General features: G+C 41.4%; 4 protein-coding genes across 6 annotated transcripts; 2 read left to right on the forward strand and 2 right to left on the reverse strand.

Annotated features, from left to right (window-relative positions):
* Positions 2,338-8,469, reverse strand: LOC8084799 (coatomer subunit delta-2). The gene is made up of 12 exons (XM_002442972.2): positions 8,257-8,469; positions 7,261-7,321; positions 7,049-7,088; positions 6,586-6,809; positions 5,931-6,173; positions 5,344-5,509; positions 4,227-4,528; positions 3,625-3,811; positions 3,399-3,552; positions 2,915-2,977; positions 2,737-2,833; positions 2,338-2,647 (listed from the first exon to the last, which is right to left on the reverse strand). The coding sequence occupies exons 2-12, from the start codon at positions 7,261-7,263 to the stop codon at positions 2,558-2,560; spliced, it is 1,569 nt and encodes a 522-aa protein (XP_002443017.1). The 5' UTR covers positions 7,264-7,321; positions 8,257-8,469; the 3' UTR covers positions 2,338-2,557.
* On the forward strand, positions 11,642-13,943 carry LOC8084800 (pentatricopeptide repeat-containing protein At1g71460, chloroplastic). Its single transcript, XM_002441937.2, has one exon. It carries the CDS (start codon positions 11,718-11,720, stop codon positions 13,818-13,820), a length of 2,103 nt encoding a protein of 700 aa, XP_002441982.2. The 5' UTR covers positions 11,642-11,717; the 3' UTR covers positions 13,821-13,943.
* Positions 14,102-19,063, forward strand: LOC8082816 (probable serine/threonine-protein kinase At1g09600). 3 transcript variants are annotated; one of them, XM_021446204.1, is made up of 9 exons: positions 14,102-15,471; positions 15,800-16,260; positions 16,337-16,621; positions 16,699-17,016; positions 17,142-17,369; positions 17,474-17,574; positions 17,668-17,770; positions 18,037-18,366; positions 18,447-19,063. In XM_021446204.1, exons 2-9 carry the CDS (start codon positions 15,829-15,831, stop codon positions 18,588-18,590), a joined length of 1,941 nt encoding a protein of 646 aa, XP_021301879.1. In that variant the 5' UTR covers positions 14,102-15,471; positions 15,800-15,828; the 3' UTR covers positions 18,591-19,063. The 3 variants fall into 3 exon arrangements, with proteins under 3 accessions (XP_021301879.1, XP_021301880.1, XP_002441983.2); XM_021446205.1 differs by having other exon boundaries at positions 15,853-16,260; positions 16,720-17,016; XM_002441938.2 differs by having other exon boundaries at positions 14,140-15,471; positions 15,853-16,260.
* Positions 19,381-22,723, reverse strand: LOC8082817 (putative methyltransferase At1g22800). Its single transcript, XM_002442973.2, has 10 exons — positions 22,236-22,723; positions 21,963-22,101; positions 21,415-21,484; positions 21,244-21,308; positions 21,063-21,141; positions 20,760-20,847; positions 20,406-20,470; positions 20,216-20,305; positions 19,897-20,033; positions 19,381-19,804 (listed from the first exon to the last, which is right to left on the reverse strand). The coding sequence occupies exons 1-9, from the start codon at positions 22,552-22,554 to the stop codon at positions 19,917-19,919; spliced, it is 1,032 nt and encodes a 343-aa protein (XP_002443018.1). The 5' UTR covers positions 22,555-22,723; the 3' UTR covers positions 19,381-19,804; positions 19,897-19,916.

The raw sequence follows: 23,345 nt of genomic DNA on the forward strand, positions 1-23,345 counted from the left end.
GCCTAATCATGGACGGCTTAAAAGATTCGCCTTTCAAAATATATACAAACTATGTAATTAGTTATTCTTTATCTAATTTAATGCTCTATGTATGTTTCTAAATATTTGATAAAATAAGGTGAAAAGTTTTTAGGTGAGAACTAAACAAGAACTAAAATATATAGAAGGTTTTGCTTGAAATGCCTTGTGCTGACCTGCCTCCTGTCGGCTCATAGACCTGAAAGTCTCTGCAGCCATTAGATGCAAGTTGGAAGGTGGAGATTGAGACAAAGTTACATTGTAACTTTGCTCTATAAAGTCACTGAATCTGGCTCCATTTCGGACATAGACCTTCATATACACGAGTGCACTCTCACCTCTATGAACACACGCACGCACACTCTATCCCTATGAGGCACCTCCGAAGAACCAAATTGGACCAGCAAATCTCGATATTGACGAAATCACCATAGACATCACTAAAAGTATAGAGCCGTTAAATCCTAAAATAAATCAAAAAAATGTGAGTACTCGTGTCAAGTCGAAGACTTCAATCCGGGTGGACAGGTTCTACCATAAGTAACCTAACCAGCTGATCTATGATCAGTTCACCTTGTTCATAGATCTTGAAAGTGGATCAACGAAATATCTCAAAGAATCTATGCAAAGATCTAGATCTCTATCATCATCTATCTCAGATATCTAATTTATATCTATATCCATATCTAAATTGCAAACTCTAGCGCTTCGTGCAGAGCGCAAGACACGGACCAGCCCACGCGTCTGCGCCAAAGATAAAGAAGAACAAGGCGGTGGCTACGGTTCCAACAAAGTTAGGGATTTATTCCCTAGCGGGTAGAGAAGGTGGTTTGGGGGAGGCGGCGAATGTGACACGGCGGTGGTGGCGGGCGAGGCGGCGGCAGGGCAAGGCGGTGTGCAGAGAGTGGTTGGGCAGGGTTGGCGGTGGGGGCGTCGTGGTAGAGCTTCACTGGTTGTGTTTAGGGTAGGGCGGGGTCGAGGGGCGAGGGCGGGAGGTAGGTATCGCGGTGAGGCGGCGAGAGCCAGTGGGGGGGTAAGGGCAGGGGCGAGACAAGGATGAAGTTGATGACGTAGGGAGGTGGTGTCACGGTGAGGCAGCGGGAGCCACCGACCGCCAGCGGTGGGGATACGGGCAAGGGCGAGACGAGGACGAAGTTGCGACACGTTGCCCTGTGATTAGGGGAGGACGGGGCTGGGAGCTAGGTGGTGTGGTGAGGCGGCAGCAACCACCAATGGTGGAGGGCAAGGGAGGGGGTGGAGGAGGAGGGTACCAATGAGAGAGGGTGATGGGAGAGAGGCGTCATTGCGAGAAATACAATTGGTCGCACATTTCCCAAACACATGACCCATCGCACATGTCATATCTAAATATAGAAGAACCCTTGAAGCCTGCCCCCGACGAAGATGCCCTCTGGGCAAAAGGTATGAGGCTGCCATTCTCTTTCTTTGCTAAATCATTTCTCTCCTTCCTTACGAACTGATATTACAGATATCCAATATGGATAGTTGTTTCTTTGGGGTGGAGGGCACGGCCAAGAGTGGCAAGGGAAGAATATGATAATAATTAGACACTGATACATGAACCCTACATGTCAGGATAAAATGGACAAAGATAAAGCACAACTGATCACGTGCTCCAGGAGTGTGCGACCTAGTTCCCACCGCGCATCGTTTTCCTCCTCCAGCCGTCTCGCGCGCAGTTGTCCTCTCTTCACCCCTGCCCCCTCCTCATCCTTGTCCCGTTGTCGACCATCCTGCCATCGCCCAACGCGAGCTCAGGCGAACCTTGGCACCCGCGGCAGCCACCTTCTTCCCTCTCCCTCTCGCCAGAGCTCCACCATGGCCACACTCACTGACGACGCCAAGCTTTGAGCTCCAGCCATGGTGCCCCCGCACCTCCCTGACCCAGCCGCCGCTACCATCGCCAAGCCTCCATCCCCACCGCCTGGTCTTCCTATAGCCAGCCTGAGTTGGCTTCTTCTCCTTATCCGATGACCTCCTCGCCGGAACCCTAGCCACCGACACCGTCATCTTTGTCTCGGTGCTCACAGAGTCACAGGCCGACCTCGGGGGTAGATGTGAGAGGAAGGAGCTAGATTTTCCAAATAAAAATTAGGAAGAGCCTTTTGGCAATATATGGAGTGAGGATCTCTCATATCCTATCCAAAACTTGTCTTTGAGTATCTCCTAGAACTACTTGTAGGAAAATAAAGATACAAGATCTGGTGGAGATGTTCTTACACCAGATCAGATTACAAGATAACACTCCTGACAAGATTCTCAAAGAGGGGAAAAGGCGGGCACAAAATGCAGGCAAACGAAATGCAAGAACATTACTTATTTCTCTGGTACCAATACATCAGAACAACATTTGTGCAACATGCTAACAATAAGAGTCACATAGTAAAAGATTTTCCAAACACAAAATGATCTTCCGTGCCATGGCTTGCAAAAGTCAATGGCAATAACATGGCATATCACAAATATCTGCTATTGGAATATGTTTAAGTGGATCAACACTCAGACTGTGGTACAAGCATTAAACAACTTGATAGTTAGCAGTGAGCAAACGAGCCCGCTGAGAAAACTTCGGAGGGTTGCCTTCCTTCAGAGGAAGGATTCCAGTAACCTGAAAAGTTTCAGGTAGACAAAATTAACAACAAATTAATAGGGATACAGCAAGCATAGGTGGACTCAGACAATTATGTGGGAACCAACCTTCAGATCACTGAATGTACTCGATGCAGAAAATCCAACAGAGATGGGGAAAAATGATGATGGGTCAGCTGGGGGGACAACAAATTCCATGGAACCACTGCAAATGGTACAGAAGGCAATAATTACAGGCAGGCAATCAACAAAATTGGATGATAATGACAAGCTAAATATTTCAAACCTGCGATTCGACTGATCAATAAGAAGAATAGACCATTCCAACACGGAGTTTCTTGAGTCCAACCTGTTTGCACAAGGAAAAAAACTAAGACAACAAGCACAAGCTGAAGTGCTCAATTCTATAAAACAAAGAAGGTATTGTGTACCACGAAGAAATGAAGTAATGCAGTAACATAGCTTATTCAGAACCACAGTGCAGAGCTTATTCAGATTTATATTCCACAGCTTACTCAGACCTAGCGTACTACCATCTAGGATACAGCAGTCAAGTTATATACTGTAACAGTTTGATATACCAGTTATAACAGCAAAAGTCTTGGGGATATCACATTTGACTTGTTAACATTAACAATAAAAGGGCCTCACATAAAACAGGACAGCAACCAAGTGGCATAAGGCCATGCACTAGTCACAAAAAGTTTATGCAATATACTTCATCAGTAGAACATAAGCATCAATAAATTAAAGAGGAAAGAAAATTTTACTTCCACTCTCCATCTATCTGTCTGACACTTGGAGGCTCCCGAAGTGCTGGCAGAGGTATAGATATGACAACATTGTGCAGATCAAACATCTCAGAAGCTTCATATTCAATGTTCACATAGGTTTCATTTCCAGATACGGACGGCCAGCAATTGACTGCATCAGAAACAGCATGTTACCAATTGTCCAAATTGGTAAAGTGTTAGACAGAAGAGAAAAGATTTCCACCTGACAGAGGTAAAGATGACTCGTCCATCCCCTGGATTCTCCATTTCACCAGAGGAGTTTCATTTTGACCACTCGGAAAGGGCCTGTTTGGATCTTTTGCTCCCAAAATTTGCTGACCGTTAAACAAATCCTTGTTGATATTTGGATGTGTTTTGAAGCTAAGCCCAGGAATATCTTGGCTTTCAATCTACAAACCATATATTAGATAAATCAGCTCATAATCTGATTCATGCGATGATATACTGCTGTGCAATTAATTTGATTATTGGCAATTAAAAATAGCATAAGCTAAATGAAGGTGAATGTCATACTAATATAAAGTAATGGTCTTTCCATGGGGAAAAAGAGCAGTATAGGAATTGTTTTAGTTGGAAAGTGACCACAACAGAAGGTAATGTTCTTACCTAAACAGATTGCAATATCAGTGTAGGTTCACGTGACAAGAAAAATAAAACAAAATAAAGTCTATATTATTATGAACTTTCTACAGTTAAAGCTTTCCATTCGCAAATGTACAGTTAAAGCTTTCCATTCGCAAATGTAAAGGGACAGAAAAAAGCAAGTGCAAATGTAAAATGCTAGAATTTAGGAAAGGGCATTACCTGCAATTGGATGAACCCATCAGTATCATTAAGAACCTGAAGAGCAAGTGTTCCTTGAACATCAAAGTTATTAATACCACCATCTCTTTTAACAACAACATTGAGCTTCTCTTCTATAGTCACTGTGACAGGGTCACTTGGTGGAAGAGCAGATCTTGTAGAAACTGCACTTGGTTGTACATCCTCCAAAATGACTTCTCCTTCAGCTTTCAAAGATTCGAGGAATTGATTCGTCTTCTGCGTCTTGCCTAATTTCATACCAAAACCTTTACCAGGTGCAGTAGCTGCTGTAGATGGACGACCTGTAGAAATATTGCTTGCAGTTAGAATCAAATATGGGTCATATGCTAACCGTGTACTGTCTCTAGTATTTTGACTGAAATAAGGTAAATGTAGTCTTGTTGCCCTAATACAACACATGAAAGATCTGAGTAGAACTTGAGTACATAATGAACAAAAGAAAGACAAGATTGAGTTATCACTAACCAACAATGGAACGCAACAACAGAAGACTTGTTTGCATTTACTATATAATATGACCCTCCAGTTTTTGTTTAGCTAACTTGAATCCAACTCGTGCCCACTATATGATTAAATTAAATAATTTACCACACAAAGGTTATAAATGTATCATGAAAGAGACAAAGTGCAGTGGTACACAAGTTCATTTGCTATTTAAACAATAACTCCTCAACAACTTGTTTTGTAAACTAAGTACGAGTTACAAAGTTCAACAGATTGATAAACCTAACAATCTGGGAGTCTGCATGCTCCCTAGATATGATGTGACTGCAGAGTTATACTAAAAAATTAAGGTGTAATATGTGTACTATACATGATTTTCAAACATCCAATTATACAAGAGCTGGGAACAATAAAATATCTCAATACATTTGCATGAACTAAAAAATTCATGGTTGAGTGGTTGACCAAAAAACAAAAACAAAAAATGTACTATATCTACTAGATATCTGGAGAAGAGCAGCATGAAACAGAACTAGATGCATATACCAAAAGAAAGAACAAATTTAAATCAACATAAACTGATCACTGATGCAACAAGTTTGGTTTTTCTAAAATAAAATATTTATCAAGAATGCAAGAGGAGCCTCCTTACCTTTGGGCTTGCTGGCAAATGAGTCCATGTCAGTGCTCAGTCCACCTAATCCAGAACCACTACCAAATCCAGAACCACTGATGCTCATGTCACTGAAAGTTTTTTCAATCATGCGTGGACCAGATATTGATGAGTATCCTCCTTTGTCAAGTTTGCCTCTTTCCATCTGCAATGAACACCACCCAAAAAATATAAAACCTTAGAAAATAATGAATTGAAGCCAAAAAAATGATTGCAGCAATTCATACCCAAAATAGCCTGACATGAGATTTCAATTTATACATCTTTCATGATGTAACCTAACTATTTTTTTTTCTCTAAATAGCTTGTGTTTCGCTCTCATTAGATGAAATTTTCATATCTGAAGGGGTCAGCAATTCATCTTTTCTTTATGCTTTTGCAGAAGTCAAAAAAAATATTTTATGAGAAACATATATTGCCAAAATATATTCTAATTGGATGCTTTAACTTTACTGTGGCATTGCTTGAAGCATAGTCAAATAAGACTAAATTGACAGATAAATACCCATAACCCTAACTTAAACAGAATTTCAATGTATTTTAAATCTGGTAAAAAAATGTCAGACCCTCATTTTGTCAAGCTCATTAGCCCTCTTCTTCATGAGATCCTTGGTTTCATTGATTTTGGTTTGCATCATCAACTTGTGTGCCTTCTCTTCATGGCTCTCCATCTCACAATATTGTTTGACTTGTTGCACGGTTACATTTTCCTTGTTCCCAAGAGAGATGGCTTCATCGAAAGCAAATATAATCTCAAATGCTGTTTTACAAACACCCTCCTCATCCAGGGAAGGGGAGTATTCAGGCACCTTTTCAAATGTTAAGGAGACAGTTGTGAAAGAACACACCACAGAATGCCCATGACAAAAAGAGTTGATATATACACAGCACTCAAAAATGAGATTCATATTGGTAAAGGTTTTGCATAGATAGCATCAGATGTTTAAAGTGTTTGCTCCTTTGTATGTTTTCCCCCTCAGTAGTATGTAAAAATCTAGACTAGCTTGGATGTAATGTAAACCTAAAACTTCCATTTTCTCCACAAGAATAGACAGTACAGTTATCTTATACTTATCATTATAAGGAAAAGGTCAAGACAAACCTTTTCCCTACCCCAAACCCCTAGGTTATATTTTTAATTCATTCATAGATTAAATAGGATTATATAAATAAGGTAAATTCCAACGAATGAGAAGATCAATATATGTCAGAGTAGGATACAAGCTTGGAGAGGAGCCTCAAAGTGTCCAGATCTTCAAGAATATTGCTCTGCTTGTTTGTGATGAGTAGAAGATATAAACCTTCAATAGGTTGATAAACATAACGCACATTTTCAGTTTCAACATAGGTGTGCTGTTTCCCAGTTCCAACCAGTTTCGGGAACGCAGCAAGTAATCCTTCAATTCTTATGCGAGACATGTCAACAAACTGTCTCGAAACAAGTGCTGCAATTGGAAACAGAAAAAAAAGAACAGCTCTCAGCCAAGTTCGTTCACTTCTTTAAAAGGATAATTAGGGGGAAAGGTAGATAAACATTAACACATAGTAGACCAGATATTGCACCAAATTTGTTAGTGTTATAATATATGGTGACTAGATTTATTATAGCAGATAAATAAGTTACAAAAATAATTCCTTTGCGAATCGGCAATAATGAAGGATCTGATTAACTGAAGCACCACACCTTTTCCGGACTTTGAAACGATCGAAGCTGCAAGAACCACCTAGGGGTACACAAACGGTAATATCAGAAACAAGATACAGTAACTCAATGACAGCAAAGGAATAAATGTATAAAGATTCCTTGAAATCAGAAGATTAAATAAGTTTATAAGCACTACCTAGCGACTAGCAAGAGGATTAAAGTAAAAAGACAATGAAACAAACTAGCCATACCATTTTGTATCGTTTTTGTTGATGACTCCAATTATTCAAACCAAACCCTTAAACTATGAACCTGTCACATGAAAACAATTACACAATCAGCAAAGTTATCACAATGAGAATACAACATGACTACTGATTGTCAGAACTGGGAAAAATGATAGGGTAATTGCAGTCACATAAAGTAATTTATTTCAGCAATCAACAGTCGCTATCAAAGACAAGAACAAGGCAACCGGTTTGCCCCTGTGATGTAATCTCAAATTAAATATGACACTTCACGTTTTGCACATAAATCAACACTAAACAGGGTATCAATCAGTTGTATCACACGATGCAGGGAACAATTAGAAGATGACCATAATGGTTTTAGTTTAGTTACCCAAGAACATGTACCTGCAAACAAATCAAGGTGCTCAAACAGCCATTTTTTTTATTGCATCGCACTCGGTTCAACTGTGTTATTATTAACATTATTATCAGGGACATATATCTACCGCATAGCACTGGTGCAAAGCTGATGTGATTACCAGTATACTACAGGCATCATATCGTTCGAGATCAATGAAAGTAAAGAAAGATTAAAAAAAAAAGGAGTCATCCAAAACAACACTACCCTTGACATCATTCAGATTCAGGGTAGCACATTGTAAACGGGCCGGAAAAACGTGTGGAAGCGCATTGCACCTGAACCTACATGAAAATTGACAAAAGGCAGCCCGGATCTAGGAGAGTACACCGACAATAAAATTGGCAGAGGCGGCCGGATCTAGAGGAGCACAGCTACCCATGACGCGCGGTGGTCGCCACGAAAGAAAAAAGGGGATTTTGCATAACAGAGCGGCGGAAGGACGCCTGGATCTGGCCAGAATTGGCGTGCTCGGCTGAGCATGGCAAGCTAACGGGAACTACAAACCAGCTGCTCCAAGCGGCTGTGCTGTTGGTGATCGAAATCGAGCAAGGAAATGGTGAAGGGAAGAGGAGAGGGAGACTGAGGCAAGAACGTACGCTGGAGGAGTGCGCCGGTGGTGCTGCGTCTCCCACCGGTGACTGCGAGTTCGTCGGAGTCTGCACCGCCTCCGTCGCGCCTCCGCACCCGCGAGATTCGTCGCCACTGCCGCGTGCGAGATCTGGGTGTGCTGGATTGGGGAATTTTATTAGCCTGTGTGTGTGTGCCCTGTGGCGGGCGGTGGGCTAGACCAACCGATGGATGATGGGCATTTCCGCACTTGGGCAGTTGGGCCTGGATCGCGGTCGCCTTTGCGCTTTCTGGTCTTCATTCCTTCTATAAAACTCAGGCCTTGTTCAGTTCTCAAAAATTTGGGTTTTAAGGCACTGTAGCACTTTTGTTTTTATTTGACAAATATTATCCAATTATAGACTAGCTAAGCTCAAAAAATTCATCTCATGATTTACAGACAAACTGTGTAGTTAGTTTTTATTTTCATATATATTTAATGCTTCATACATGTGCTACAAGATTTGATGTGACGAAAAATCTTAAAATTTTTTAGAAACTAAACAAGGCCTCAGCCAACTCAGTAGCTCGATAGTTTTCTGTGTTTCTACCTCCTCCCTAAATAAAAGAAAAGAAAAGAATGTCTAGAGTCAAATAATTTCAAACTTAAATAAATATAAAATGTGAAAAACTATTAATGTTTATGATGTGTAACAAATATTATTTGATTAATATAGTTTTTGTAATAAATTATTTAAAGATATAAATGTTGATACTGGTTTTTATAAATCTGCTAGTAAAATTAAGATTGTTTGACTTCATAAAAGGCCATATTTTCATTTTCTTGGGATAGAGTTTTCATTACATCACTCATATGATGGGTTGGTCTTCTAAGCCCGTTCACGTTGCGGTACTCATGTCAGCGTGTGACTCGCTTTTTAGCTAACTCGTGCGTACAATAGCCACCAGCTAGATGAGTCAATTTCGCATACGAGATTAATCATTTATTGTGCTAGCATTTATTATAAACTTATGTTTTATTTTAAGGTTGAAACCCAACTAAATTCAATAAATAAAGTGTACCCTCCTTACAATGCAAGGGTATGTTTCAATGTCTGCTAGTTTCTTAAAAAATAAAAAAAAATTAATTTTAGTTTTATTCAATGTCAATTTTCTTTCTAGATTTGGCCAGATTTATAACAAAAATCAACATCAATAAGTTCAAATAAATGCACTATCAAATTTTAGTGTTGTAACGTTTTTCCATAAAATTAGTCTGAGTTAAATAAATTTGATTTGTACAAAGTTTAAGTGAAATATACCTTGGAAATGAATGAGTACTTCTATTTTCTGCCATTGTACTTTTAGAAAATTAGAAATATATCCAACGTGTTACTATCTATATCACAGATGATTTGAAGTGAAATTAGACTACTTATATTTATTTTATTACTTATATGAAAGAATAAACTGTCAATAACAAATATTATTGGATATAGTGTGGCATGTAGATGTGAACAATTAAGCGATGTTAGTGGATGTCAATAGCTTAAGAATATATAACTATTATAATTGCACATGCTAGTAGCTTACGATGAGGGTAGCATGTATGAAGAGAGCGCGTGCTAGTGGAATTTATTAGATATAGATATAGATATAGATATAGATTATGGCCACTGATATGATCATTAACTCTTATGTTTTGGGGAGGCTAGAGACCAAGTGAAGGTGTAGATTGTAGAGACGGCATCTAAGCCACCCAAGAGCATTAGTTGTTCATCCAAGTGATATTAGCACTTCTGTGAGGGGTATTAATAGTCATATTAAGCTAGATTAAACTAGTGATATGGCAAAGAATGAGTACAATGTGTACTCTCACCGAGACCTTAGGGCCTTGCGTGAACCACCAGAAATCTACTGATATGATAGACTCTGGTATTATTGAGTCCACTGAGTCCTATGATTTTCTAAATGATGCCATATGCACACATCAAACGAAGTGGAACTCTCCTCACTTGAGGCCTTCCAGGAAGCACCACGAAAGGTGATTGATTAGCCATTGAAATCCTGTTGACCTCCTTATGAGAAATACCCTATGCAACAATTTCATATCCATTTTTCCCAATATTATCCCTTTACTTATTGTCCTCCTCTTTTACCACCAACATGTGTTTGTTAAATGCCTTTACCCTTGATGTTTACACCACCACACATGTAGTCGTTGAAACCAATCGTAACCATGCCCTAACCCATTGTGAGTGGAATAATACCGCTTATGACATACATGCACATTAGTCTAGTGTTCTTTAGAAACAATATGAGCGGAAACATTGTTGCCTTAAATGTGACGACCCTTCCACATGTGGTTAGATGAATATTACCAAATATCTTAAACAACTACAACATGAGTTCAACTAATACTGCTACATATTTGTGTTGGTGGTGTTGTTGAGTGACATCGGTTCTCAAGATGGAGGCATAGCATTCCATTACCCTTGTATTTCTCCGGTTGCTTTTGAAATTACCATCCCCGTTTGGAAATTGCTAATAGTAGTCTTTCTATTTTGCTATTACTATTGGTACTAATGAGCTTGCATAGGTTGGAAATGCCATACAACAATCAACTACGCAAGTGATGGATTGATCTCATTAGCGAGAAAAAAATAACCGAAAGCTATCATCTAAATGTTGTGCATGGTATCTTAAATTCAAAAGTTATTACTATACTAATTTGAGTAAGGAAAGCAATAACTTCAATTAGAATGAGATTGACATGGTCAATGATTTGTTACTAACTGACCTTTGGGACAAGGTCATGTTGGACGAAGACCCAACACTTCTACCACTACACGCGCTCCAATTACATCCAAACTCAATGTTTGTGGTCATAAAGCATTTGCATTTCTTTTCTATGACATCACCTTCCCTCCTCTATGGCGAGCACCAATAAAAGAAAGTTATGTGTAGTGCTAGAGAAGGTAGTTTTCTCTCTTTTTATATCTGTGTGGCATGTTTTTTTTATCATTCTTGTTTTTATATATACGTAATTTATTGGTGCGCCAACAAAGGCTGAAGGGCTATATAGTCATTAACTAAAAATACATGTATTTTAAATTACCAAATTTGATTAAAAGGCCTGAAATATTATTATAGCTTATAAACAACGTTTGGAGTCCTATTTAACAGAAATCAACCTTAGGAGTTCTATTATAGATAAGTTAGTTGTTTGGAGTCCTATAATAACTATTTTCTCTACATAATTAGATCAAATATAATATTCGTGTGTTCCTGGTTGAATGAATGTAACGGACAAACACATCCATTTTCTCTGATTTGAGCAGTTTTTTCTCGTTTCTGAATCTGAATGAAAAAAGCACACCTGTTTATGTGAAAAGGAGTAATAGTTGTTTTTTTTTCTTATTGCCGTTAATATCTGATCCACTTGGCTCTATCCAAACCAACCTTCTTCCCTCCATAAACCGCGACGCCCAAACCTCCCCGCCCGGCGACGATGCCATCCATGGCGTCTTCGGCCGCCGCCGCCTCCTCCTCCCTCGCAGCAATCAGCCACCCCCATTTTCTCCCTGCCAAGCCCATCTCCCCTCCCAAACCACTCACCCATCCACTCCCCACGCGGCGTCCACCCCGCCCGCAGCTCGTCGTCGGCGCCGCCTCCACGCCCCGCACGTCCCAGGCGGAGCTCCGTCCGGACTCCAAGAACGCCCCCGTGCTGTCGGCCGAGCTCTGCCGCCTCGCGCGCGCGGGGCGGTTCCCGTCCGCGCTCTCCCTCCTGGACCACCTCTCCCACCGTGGCGTCCCGGCCACCGCCTCCGCCTTCGCCGCGCTCCTCTCGGCGTGCCGCTCCCTTCCGCATGCGCGCCAGATCCACGCGCACCTCCGCGTCCATGGCCTGGACACCAACGAGTTCCTCCTCGCCAGGCTCGTCGAGCTCTACCTAGCGCTCGGCGCCACTGACGACGCGCGCGGGGTGCTCGACGGGATGCAGCAGCACGCGGCGGGGGCGAGCGCGACTGCCTACTCGTGGAACGCGCTCCTTCACGGGCACGTCCGCCGGGGACGCGGCGAGGCGGCGGGCCCCGTCGCCGACGCGTTCGCGGAGATGCGCGCCGCGGGGGCCGACGCTAACGAGTACACGTACGGCTGCGTGCTCAAGTCCATCTCCGGGAGCGCCAGGCCGTCGATGACCATGGCCACCGCCACGCACGCGACGCTCGTCAAGAACGCCTTCGCGGGCGCGCCCGGGATGCTCATGACTGGGCTCATGGACGTCTACTTCAAGTGCGGGAAGGTGAAGCTCGCGGTGAGGGTGTTTGAGGAGATGCCTGAGAGGGACGTGGTCGCGTGGGGGGCAGCCATTGCTGGGTTCGCGCACAAGGGGATGAAGAGGGAGGCCCTGGAGCATTTCCGGTGGATGGTGGAGGATGGGGTCAAGGTGAATTGTGTGGTGCTCACGTCAATCGTACCGGTCATTGGAGAGTTGAGGGCACGCAACTTGGGTAGAGAGGTTCATGGATTTGTGTTGAAGAAATTTGGAGATCGTAAAGATGTTGCAAAGGTCCAGGCAGGGTTGGTTGACATGTACTGCAAATGTGGTGATATGATCTCGGGTAGACGAGTGTTCTATAGCAGCAAGAAGAGGAATGCTGTGTCGTGGACAGCTTTGATGTCTGGGTATGCATCCAATGGTAGGCCAGACCAGGCGCTGAGGTGCATAGCTTGGATGCAGCAAGAAGGAATCAGGCCAGACCTCATTGCTGTGGGGACTGTTCTCCCAGTCTGCACAAAGTTGAAAGCGCTGAGGGAGGGGAAGCAGCTACATGCATATGCTTTAAGGAGGTGGTTCTTGCCCAATGTCTCCTTATGCACATCGCTGATCACCATGTATGGCACATGTGACCACTTGGAATACTCTCACCGAGTATTCCATGATATGGACAAGAAGACTGTACAAGCTTGGACTGCGTTGGTTGATGCCTACCTCAAGAATGGAGACCCATTAACTGCTATTAATTTGTTCAGATCTATGCTGCTGACAAACCGCAGGCCTGATGCCGTTGCTATCACCAGGATGTTGAGTGCCTGTTGTGATATTGGAGCATTACGACTTGGCAAGGAAGTGCATGGTCAGGTGCTAAAGTTGCGGATGGAACAACTCCCTTTAGTTGCAGCAGAAGTTGTAAGCATGTATGGTAGATGTGGAGATCTCAAAGCAGCACAGAGGGTTTTTAATCGAACAGAGTCCAAGGGATCCATGACCTGCACTGCGATAATAGAAGCTTATGCAGTGAACCAACGCCATAAGGAGGCGCTGCAACTCTTTACTTGGATGCTGTCAAACAAATTTGTTCCTACCAAGGCCACATTCAATGTGGTTCTGAAAATCTGCGATGCCGCAGGGTTGCACGATGAAGCCCTTGGAATTTTTAACTCCATGGTGCAAGAATACAACCTAGAAACATCCCAAGAGAATTTTGACTGCATCATCCGCCTCCTTGCTGGTGCTGGCAGGAATTCTGAAGCACAGCGCTTTGCTGACCTGAAATCTACTCTGTTTAATTTACCAACTCCAGTTTTGAACTCTGAACAGGATTGATTTTGTACAGATTCTTTTCTTTCTACATTGTACTGATATATGCTGTATGATTTTTCAAATAGATACTGATAGTCCTTTTTTGTGGTTGTAAACCTGTTGCAAAGCAACATTCTTTCTGACTAACTGACAGTGCCATCACTTGTTGAGTGTATAATTTAGTGGTAAACATCAGTGCAGTAGCAAATTTTGAAGAAGAAATAATACTGTTAACATTATCAATTGTCTGATTATACACTGTTTTCAGGAGTCCTTTTTTTATAATATGCTAAAAGCAACAAAGTTGCCCTGCAAATGTCTAATTTAATATAGTCACATTACAATTTACAAAACCTTCTTTTGCTATGATAGTTTTTTAGATGAAACCATTTACCCCATTACCCACAGCCAAATTGTTGGAGGTTAGGACAGACAGAATTTGATGGTCCATGGCGCTGCCAAAGGACACTAATGAGTCACAGAGCTTTACTGTTATTTTTGAAAGAAATAGAGCTTACTGTTAGGTTCTAGACATTGCTCTCTCTCCCTCCCTGGTTCCTCACTGTAATTCTGTAGCTCTCTTGCATCTTTTGGAGCTAGGTCAGTGTCACACGATCCTTTTCTCTGGCAGGATTCATGTGCCGGACTTTGTTACCAGCTTGGCATACATCAATTTGAGTGGGGGTCAATGGTTATAGGAATCCTTTCTATCTCAAATATTTTGTTCGCTGTACTCAAGATTTTGGACTTAAATTCTACTTATACACAAGCAGGACGAGATTTCTCATTCTTTGATTCACCTGATACCCTCAGAAAGTTTAGAATCTTCTTTCTCTTGAAATATTTATAAAATATTATATTGTGCAGTTGCTGTCCTGAACACCTTTCATATGCTTCCAGAATGTTGCACAAATTACTAATGATAATATGTTTTGCTTTCACAGGGATAAGGGAATATCAGCAGAAAAATGAATGCTAATACGTGGGTGTAACAATGCACCAATTCTCGCAAGCATCTAAGACGACACTAGCTTGACATACATAATGAATAGGTAGTAATTCTTGTCCGTCTATTGTCTTTTGTCTTTTCCATGACATGGTAATCAAACAACCAACTGTGCTTCCCTTTGCACCTATCCTATACACAAGAGAGGCATGAAAGAGAAGAAACATGACTGGTAACTATTTTTAGATAAGAAGCATAACCATTAGCTAATTTTAGCTCTCACAGTATCTTCCATCCATTCCTTTCTGAACACCTGGTCGTTAGTAATTTCTAATGGTTTGGTTCGTTTCCTTTTGACATTTTTTATTTTTTTTTCAAGTATTGCCTTAGAGACAGAAAAAATAAAGAAATTTCTCTATGAAACTCCCTTGCTGTGAAATCCCTATCTGTTGTTTGCAATCCAACTTTGTTGTGTATTAGTGTTCCTTGCACTCACTCTTCTCTGTCCAAGGACCGAAATGGGGAGTTGGTGTCACAATGGTTTACTGAAAGGAAAAAACAGATTGATACCTGGTTCTTGGTTCTTGTTACTGGGATGCCTTCACAACAAGCTACAATTTTCATCATATTTGGCTGGTTTTTCCTGCTCCTGATCACATTTTCAAAGAGCTAATCATTGCCCACAATCAACATACTGTCCATATGGTCAGTGTTCTGCTCCTCCCCAAGGTAAAGTTTTTATCACATTTAATGAATCGTATTAAATTATTTGAATTGCAAATAATCTGTGTGTTACATGGTTTTGATACATTAGTCTGATTCATATAATTCCAAACGTTTTTGCTGGCCTTCACTGTTACAATACGGTTCAATTTGACATTATTTTCGCACATTTCAGTTTCTCTCCAATATCTATGCAATATGTGCCAGTTCACCTATTTTTTTCCTAAAGAATAGGCCTGTGTTGTAGTTTGTTTCTCAAGAACATAGGAAAGGCATAAAATAAAGAACTCATTTGATGTTCTTTCAATAATTGTATGGTTACGAATACAATCAGGGTTGTAGCAAACTTGGGAAGTTGAGGCAATGGTCATTTGTTGTCAACTGCAGAGATTAGCAAGAAAAACTGCAAAAATTGGTCTTATCGCAATTAACTCGTTCAAGAAGAAGGCATTGCATCTTATGGGCTGCCTTTGCTCCAAAGGCGCCAAAGATGATGCCAATGCCACTTCTGGACGCAGAACACCATCAAGGAAAAGTGACTCTGCTGCTGATGCAGTTTCGAACAATGGCGGTACAGCAGTGCTTAATGCAAAGGCCAAAGAAAAATTGTCTGGTGGAGAAAAAGTAGCAGTAGCTTTAGATGCTAGGATTAGCAGTGGTAACAATGCAGAGTTGAAGGGGCTCTCTGGTGAACATGTAGTTGCTGGTTGGCCATCTTGGCTCATAAATGTGGCACCTAAAGCAGTAGAAGGCTGGTTGCCTCGGCGAGCAGATTCATTTGAGAAATTGGCCAAGGTAAATTACCGAGTGAATAACTTTCTCACTGCATGCAAATTACTTGAATAATTGCATAGATTCTTTTATGTCGCAGATTGGGCAAGGAACTTACAGTATTGTGTATAAAGCCCGGGATCTCGAATCTGGGAAGATTGTTGCACTAAAAAAGGTGCGGTTTGTCAACATGGATCCTGAAAGCGTGCGCTTTATGGCTAGAGAAATCCACATTCTTCGAAGACTGGATCATCCGAATGTCATAAAGCTTGAAGGGATTGTAACATCTCGTGTGTCGCAGAACCTCTACCTTGTCTTCGAGTACATGGAACATGACCTTGCCGGTCTTGTTGCAACTCCAGGCCTCAAGCTCACTGAGCCGCAGGTGGTTGTCATACTACTCTTCCATCGATCGATCACTTAGAACACTTGCATGAACTAAAACTATAACACAAATATCAGATAAAATGCTTCGTTCAGCAGCTGCTCCATGGCCTTGATCATTGCCACAAAAACGGGGTTCTGCATAGGGATATCAAAGGCGCAAACCTATTAATTGACAGCAACGGAATGCTCAAGATTGGGGATTTTGGCTTGGCAATATCATATGATCCCAACAATCCGCAGCCACTGACAAGCCGTGTTGTGACATTATGGTACCGACCACCGGAGCTTTTGTTGGGTGCCACAGAGTATGGTGCTGCGGTGGATATGTGGAGTACAGGATGCATTGTGGCAGAATTGTTCACTGGCAAACCAATCATGCCAGGAAGAACTGAGGTATAGACTAGTATTTGTTATTTTGCTTTCAGACACCAATAATAATAACAAACCGTAAGTTCTTTTTGGAGCCTCAATTTGTCTTTATTGGTTGACCTCTAATATAATGAGCCCAATTATGCTAGGTGGAGCAAATTCACAAGATCTTTAAGCTATGTGGCTCCCCATCTGAGAATTATTACAAGAAATCAAAGGTGCCAGAAACAGCAATGTTCAAGCCTCAGCAGCAATATAGGCGGTGTGTTACCGAGACTTTCAAAGATTTGCCTCCTTCAGCTGTACTTCTCATAGATTCCTTGCTTTCACTAGAACCAGAAGTTCGTGGAACAGCCGCCTCAGCTCTTCAAAGTGATGTAAGTTTTGCACCTAACCTTTTGTGTACTGAGGCCTGCCTGGCTCCCAGAACTTGTGTTTGGATATGTAGCACTTATGCCATGCATGTTTCAACCTCTTTCAGTTTTTCAGAACCAAACCATTTGCTTGCGACCCTTCAAGCCTTCCAAAACTCCCACCAAGCAAAGAGTATGACATTAGACTTAGGCAAGAAGAAGCGAGGAGGTACATGATGCAGACCTTATTTTCCCCTTCCATCTGTGGATTTGGGGTTCATTGTGATGCTGACGTTTGGTATTCCTAATTCTATTCATCCAGGCAAAGAAACGCAGCACTTGGCAGGCAAGGAGCTGAATCGATCAAACCTGGAAATGAGAATCATGCAGCCAGTCGTGCCATTGATATTGCTGCTGAAGTTAAGGTGAGTATGATAGATGGACCTTCCAAATTGCTTTAGTAAACTTTGATACAAATCAGGAGAGAATAAAGAATCCGGTTAGAGAACAGTTTTGGTTTTTGGTTGCTCTATAAGCTCTACACTTCTGATGTCAGAGTTCAATGCCTAAAACTATAGCAAGATTAAATAACAGTTACTCAAAGAATGGCGTCTTAACCATATCAATGCAACATCTCCTATGGACTTGCAGAATCAGGAGCACATTAACCACCTCTGTTGTCACCTTGCAGCAACCCACACATAACACTTCGAAGAGCACCTGTGAGAAGTTCAACACCGAGGACAGTGTGCCAGGGTTCCGGGTAGAGCCGCGAGCATTGCCAACCTCAATGCAGGTTCCTGAATGTGGATCCACATGGAATAACACAGGGGGTTACGCCGATCATCGTTCGGTTCTCGGTCGTGTTTACAGCTCTGTTCGTGTTGCGAGGAAGAAAGGATCATCAAATTCAAATATACCACAGTATGACGCTGCAGATTTGAGGAATGATATTGAGATTACTGATCACAACCAGCAAGTAGATAGGCCTGTCTCTTCTCAGAAGAAGGAGCAGCAGGAGGTTAGTAAAGCGGACTACACTAGGTGTTTCTTTCATTTCACGTCAATTTGTATCTTATATATGTGAATTGTTGTGATCAGGACCACGGAAGAAAGCACAAAAGGATCCACTACTCTGGACCATTGATGCCGCCAGGTGGGAACATCGAAGACATGCTCAAGGAGCATGAGAGGCACATCCAAGAAGCAGTGCGCAAAGCACGCCTCAGTAAGGGAAGCAGATAGCTAGGAGAACATAGAGCAACTGAAGGTCCTAGGAGAAGATGAACCAGGGTTCGATGGTGCGGCTGGCCGTTTTAGCACTACGAATGCCAACATAGCACTCATCAGCAAAGCTGCCATATCGAGATGCTGCAAGAGCTGTCACATGTAACATGGTCAGGCTATACCATTGAAGATTAGTAAGATGGAAGCATCATAATATAACAGAGCATGAGTGAATTACATCATAAAGATCAGGAAGTTCATAGGTAGGATAACCTTTTAATATTGATGAGTGCAGAGAAATCGGGATGGGGAATTGCAAAGCCTGGGTCAATAGAATTTCTTTTCCATTATTTTGTAAAGAGGAGCTCCAGAATTTAGGCCTTTTTTTGTAAGTTTTGATGCAGTTATATTGTTACCACTGTAAAGTTGTTCATCCATATTTCTGACAACTCTGGATTATGAAAAATAACAGCTGGGTTTGAAATTTCAAACGAACAGTCTCATGGCTCTTCAAGACCTGATTGCAGCCTGAGGATGATGCAGCTAGAACAGCATGATGTGTTTAAGCATACTTAAATTCTTAACGAATGAGGTGTTAATGCTAATTATCAGTCTATCACAAGCATCAGATAGTAAGTGGATAAACTTACAATCTTAAAAGTTGGAATCCATTTCGAATCTGGAAGTCTGGAAGAAAATCATTGCTGTGGCTCAAAAAAAAATGTTTCATATGCACATAAGAGTATTATCATCAGGTTCTGAATTCTGACGCTTTCAGAAGTTTATGTAAAAAGATTGGTAAGCCATATCATCAGCTAAAACTTGAACACATTTGTTAAGGGAGTAAATAAATGTCAGAGTTTCTTTGTACTCACAGATTTACTACAACAGTGGTGGTGTCTTGTAACATTGTAACACACCACTAGCGAACCGTTTAAGCTATGAACATTGTGGATGGAGTAACACTACAGATGAATTTCACAAGCTCTGAATTCCATTAAACTCAGTATGTTCATATAACAGGCAACATCGGTTCTCCATACACTGACATTTGCAGCAGAATCATGACTGATACGAATTGAGTGATTTCCCATAGAAAATTGACACAGCCAACAGAAGCCCACCACAATAATCAATGTTCAGGAATACAAAGCCGTATGCTGAGTCACCAGAGGATTTCTTTTCTTTCCTCGAGTGTTGTTTCTTTATTTTAGATCAAGGGTTCGAGAACACTGGTAACAGAAAACTAATAGTTAGCAGATTGATCAGTTGCAAAGAGATAGTGAAAATAACAAAAATGAACATAGTGCCAGTATTCACCTACCATTTCTGTAGCAGTGAGGCTCAGTTTTCACTGGGACCAAATTGTTTCTGTATATCACTGAATGATATGGTCGCAGAACCCCTTCTCTTAGCCTTTTGCTGTGATGGATGCTCCCTCCAGCCAGTCATGTAAATTACCTGCGGAAACAAAAAAATATTTGGCAATCAGTAGCCCAGTTTGTGTATCATTTACGGGGATTAATTATATCTCTAACCCAGATCAGTTAAATTTTCTGGAAAAAAAGGATTTTGCTGATCAGTTCAGGTTCAAATAGAGGTAAAGTGTGCTGTGCTCTACTCTAATGAGGCAAGTACAGAACTTGAAAGGTTGCTGGAATAGATCCGTCTTCTAAACCAAACATTGACTGGTAAATTGCTGCAGTTGCCAAGGCGGTATCCCTTTTCAACACCTGATAACACAAAATCAATCCAAGTTCAATTACTAGGATAACTAAAACAATTAGGTTTAGCCATTTTTCGATAAACGAGTATGATATGCAAGATACTCACAGGATTTCTTTGAAAAAGAGCATTTGTTTCCCCCATTGCTCTAAGATGTTCAACAAGTTCCAAAGCTAATTGACAAAGTAGCAAAAACATCAGCATGGGTAGGTAACCCGTAAATCTCCATAATCAAAGTCAGCAGATTTCTTTGATACTGAGTGAACTCTTATAACATATATTATTTATAAACTGAACATAGGAAGAACTATTGCTATCTGATATATATACAGCAATCACACAAAAGCCAAGCATAAAAGTTGAAATACAAGTTTATTCTACCATCATGCAATATTGTAAGGAAAAGAGAAGCTGGACAATACACATCACTATAAGAAATTTAGGTTTTATTTTTCTACAAACCATTATTGTATTTAACAGTATACTGATCGACATCAACTCCTGGAAGGGTGAAACCTGCCCTTGTCAAAAGGTTTCCTGCGTCACGGACCTTGAAAAGTGCAATAAAAAGGCACAGTTAAAACAAAAGGACACGTAAAAGGACAAGACAGAGTAGCTGTATGCATGTAAGATTCATTCTGACTGTTGTAAAAGTCTGCACAGTCTACCGAAGTAGTGACTTTAGCATGAAGTGGTAAAACAAATATGTAAAGGGAGTACGAACAAGTATCCTTTAGCAAAATTCAGAACATAGAGTAACCATACTTGTGCTAAAGGGGACATTCGAGGACTGATGCCTCCTTCGCGTTCCATTTGAGCAACTGTGCATGCAATTCTAAGCTCCCTGATAATAGAAATCGAGGCAAGACAAGTCAGATAAGGAAGTAAAATAAACTGACAACAAATGGAAACTTCAAGTTTTGTCTACAATTTGACAGGTTATCACTTCAGTGTTTCTCCACCAAGAATTGCTGCCAGAAAAAGGCCATCAGGTTGCAACGCTAGCCTACACTGCAAGTAAAAGATAACAGTTAACTAGCTATCGATATTAAAGGTATTCCTTTTGTAAATAACTGACCATTATAGAAAACATAGTAATAAAACTGGCTCAGGTTACCTGTATCATTGCTCCAGGTAGATCATTTGTCCAATGAAGTCCAAGACAGCTTATTATCAAATCCTGTGAGCTTTAGAACCCATGAACCACACTAATGAGTAAATGTTGCAAGATCTGCCTATGTGTTAATAATTATGCTTTTGACACTACAACTGACTCACTCAGGCACAAGAATACAAAATCACACAAGCATGAAGCAATTACATCTTTTTTGTCACGCATCATGTATGCTATGATCTATAAGCAAGGTGGGAGGAGAGAGGTTGAAAGCTGAACTACTGAAGGAAAGAATACTTTTTCTTTTTTTGCATGAGAATTGGAAAGATAAACATCTGCGTTTTTTTCATATTCAATTTTATATGTTAACTTTTTTTAAGTCGTGGTCATTCAACTGCACAAAATCACCTCTGTACAGCTGGCAGTTGATTGGCAGACCCCACGGGAGGTACATTGCAATCTCGGCAAAGTAGTTGTGGGTTTTGTACATTTTACTCTCAATATCATGCATATAGTACATGAAATTGAAACCACCAAGAAAGTGAAGTCACCTCTCTTTGATTGGAAGGAACTCCTCATCACCGACAACAAAGTGCATCTCAGGTTCGTCACCAGTGCCATTCTCTGACTCTCGCCACTTCTTCACCATGTCGGCTGACATGTCCATCATGATCAGCCTCTCAATTCCACCTGCGACGAAAGGCATTCAGTTTATTTCCGTGCAAAATTGGTGGAACCTTGATGGCGGCATGGCGCGATCTGGTGACGAGTACAAAATAAAGAGGCGCGCAAGAAGACTAGGAGCAGGATGCAAGGTGGCTCACCGCGGCCGCGGAGCAAGCGGCGGACGGCACCGGCGGAGCCCCCGAGGCAGAGCGCGGAGGGGAAGGCTTTCCTGCAGTCCTCGAGGCGGTCGAGGAGGTTTTCGGCGACGGCATCCACGAGACCGTCGGTCTCACGCATCGCCCACGCCGCGCGGTCCCGGTGCCGGCGCTTCAGGTCGCGGTCGAAGATCTTGACGCGGCCGCCGTCGTCGAGGCCGTCGGCAGCGGACGAGGAAGAGAAGTGGCGTTTGGGGAGAAGGTGGCCATGGCGGTGGCGGAGGAGGAGAAGGCGGCGAGCGGCGGCGGAGGAGGAAGACATCGGGACTCGGGAGCACCGGCGATGGAGGAGATGGTGCCACGATTGCTGGGAGCCTTTTGGGCCTCGTTATTGGGCTTTTCTCGAGCTCAAAGTCTTAACTGGGCTACTTTGTTTGTTTTTTACTTTTTTTTTGTTCTTGTTTTCTAAGGCCTTGTTTAGTTACAAAAATTTTTAGAAAATGAGCACTGTAGCACTTTCGTTTGTATATGACAAATATTGTTCAATATAGACTAACTAGGCATAAAAGAGCACACTAGACAAATCTATGGTGTTAGTTATTAAATTACTCAATTTATATCACCTCCTCTTGGGCACATGTGCCCCTTCAGGAATGGGTGAGGGGAAGAAGAATAATATCTAAGCTATTTATTTGTGAAACAAAGATTATAAAAAAGCTAGATTATAAGAATATCAGTAACAAAAACATATATTTTGTTTGGCAACATTGACCGTGAGAGGGTGGAACTCATTTTCATTTAGGGGCCGCCGTTTGGATCCTTTTATTTGGAGGAATTGAAATCTACATAATAATTTTGGCTATTTGGCTTGGAATTTGACATTCCACCATTTTCAAAAGTTCACCTATAAGCCTATCTCAAATTCATAGGGTGAGAGATGTAAATTGATTCTGTACATCACCATTCTATATTTCTACTTTGCAACTTATAACACACTGTATAACTCACTCTCCTACGTAGAAATGCAACACATAAGTATCTCTCATATAGACAATAATAATATACAAATATAATCCATATACAACCATATTAGCTTAATTAATATGTGTCTAA

Source organism: Sorghum bicolor, chromosome 8 (genome assembly GCF_000003195.3).
Source record: "Sorghum bicolor cultivar BTx623 chromosome 8, Sorghum_bicolor_NCBIv3, whole genome shotgun sequence".
Classification (NCBI taxonomy): domain Eukaryota; kingdom Viridiplantae; phylum Streptophyta; class Magnoliopsida; order Poales; family Poaceae; genus Sorghum; species Sorghum bicolor.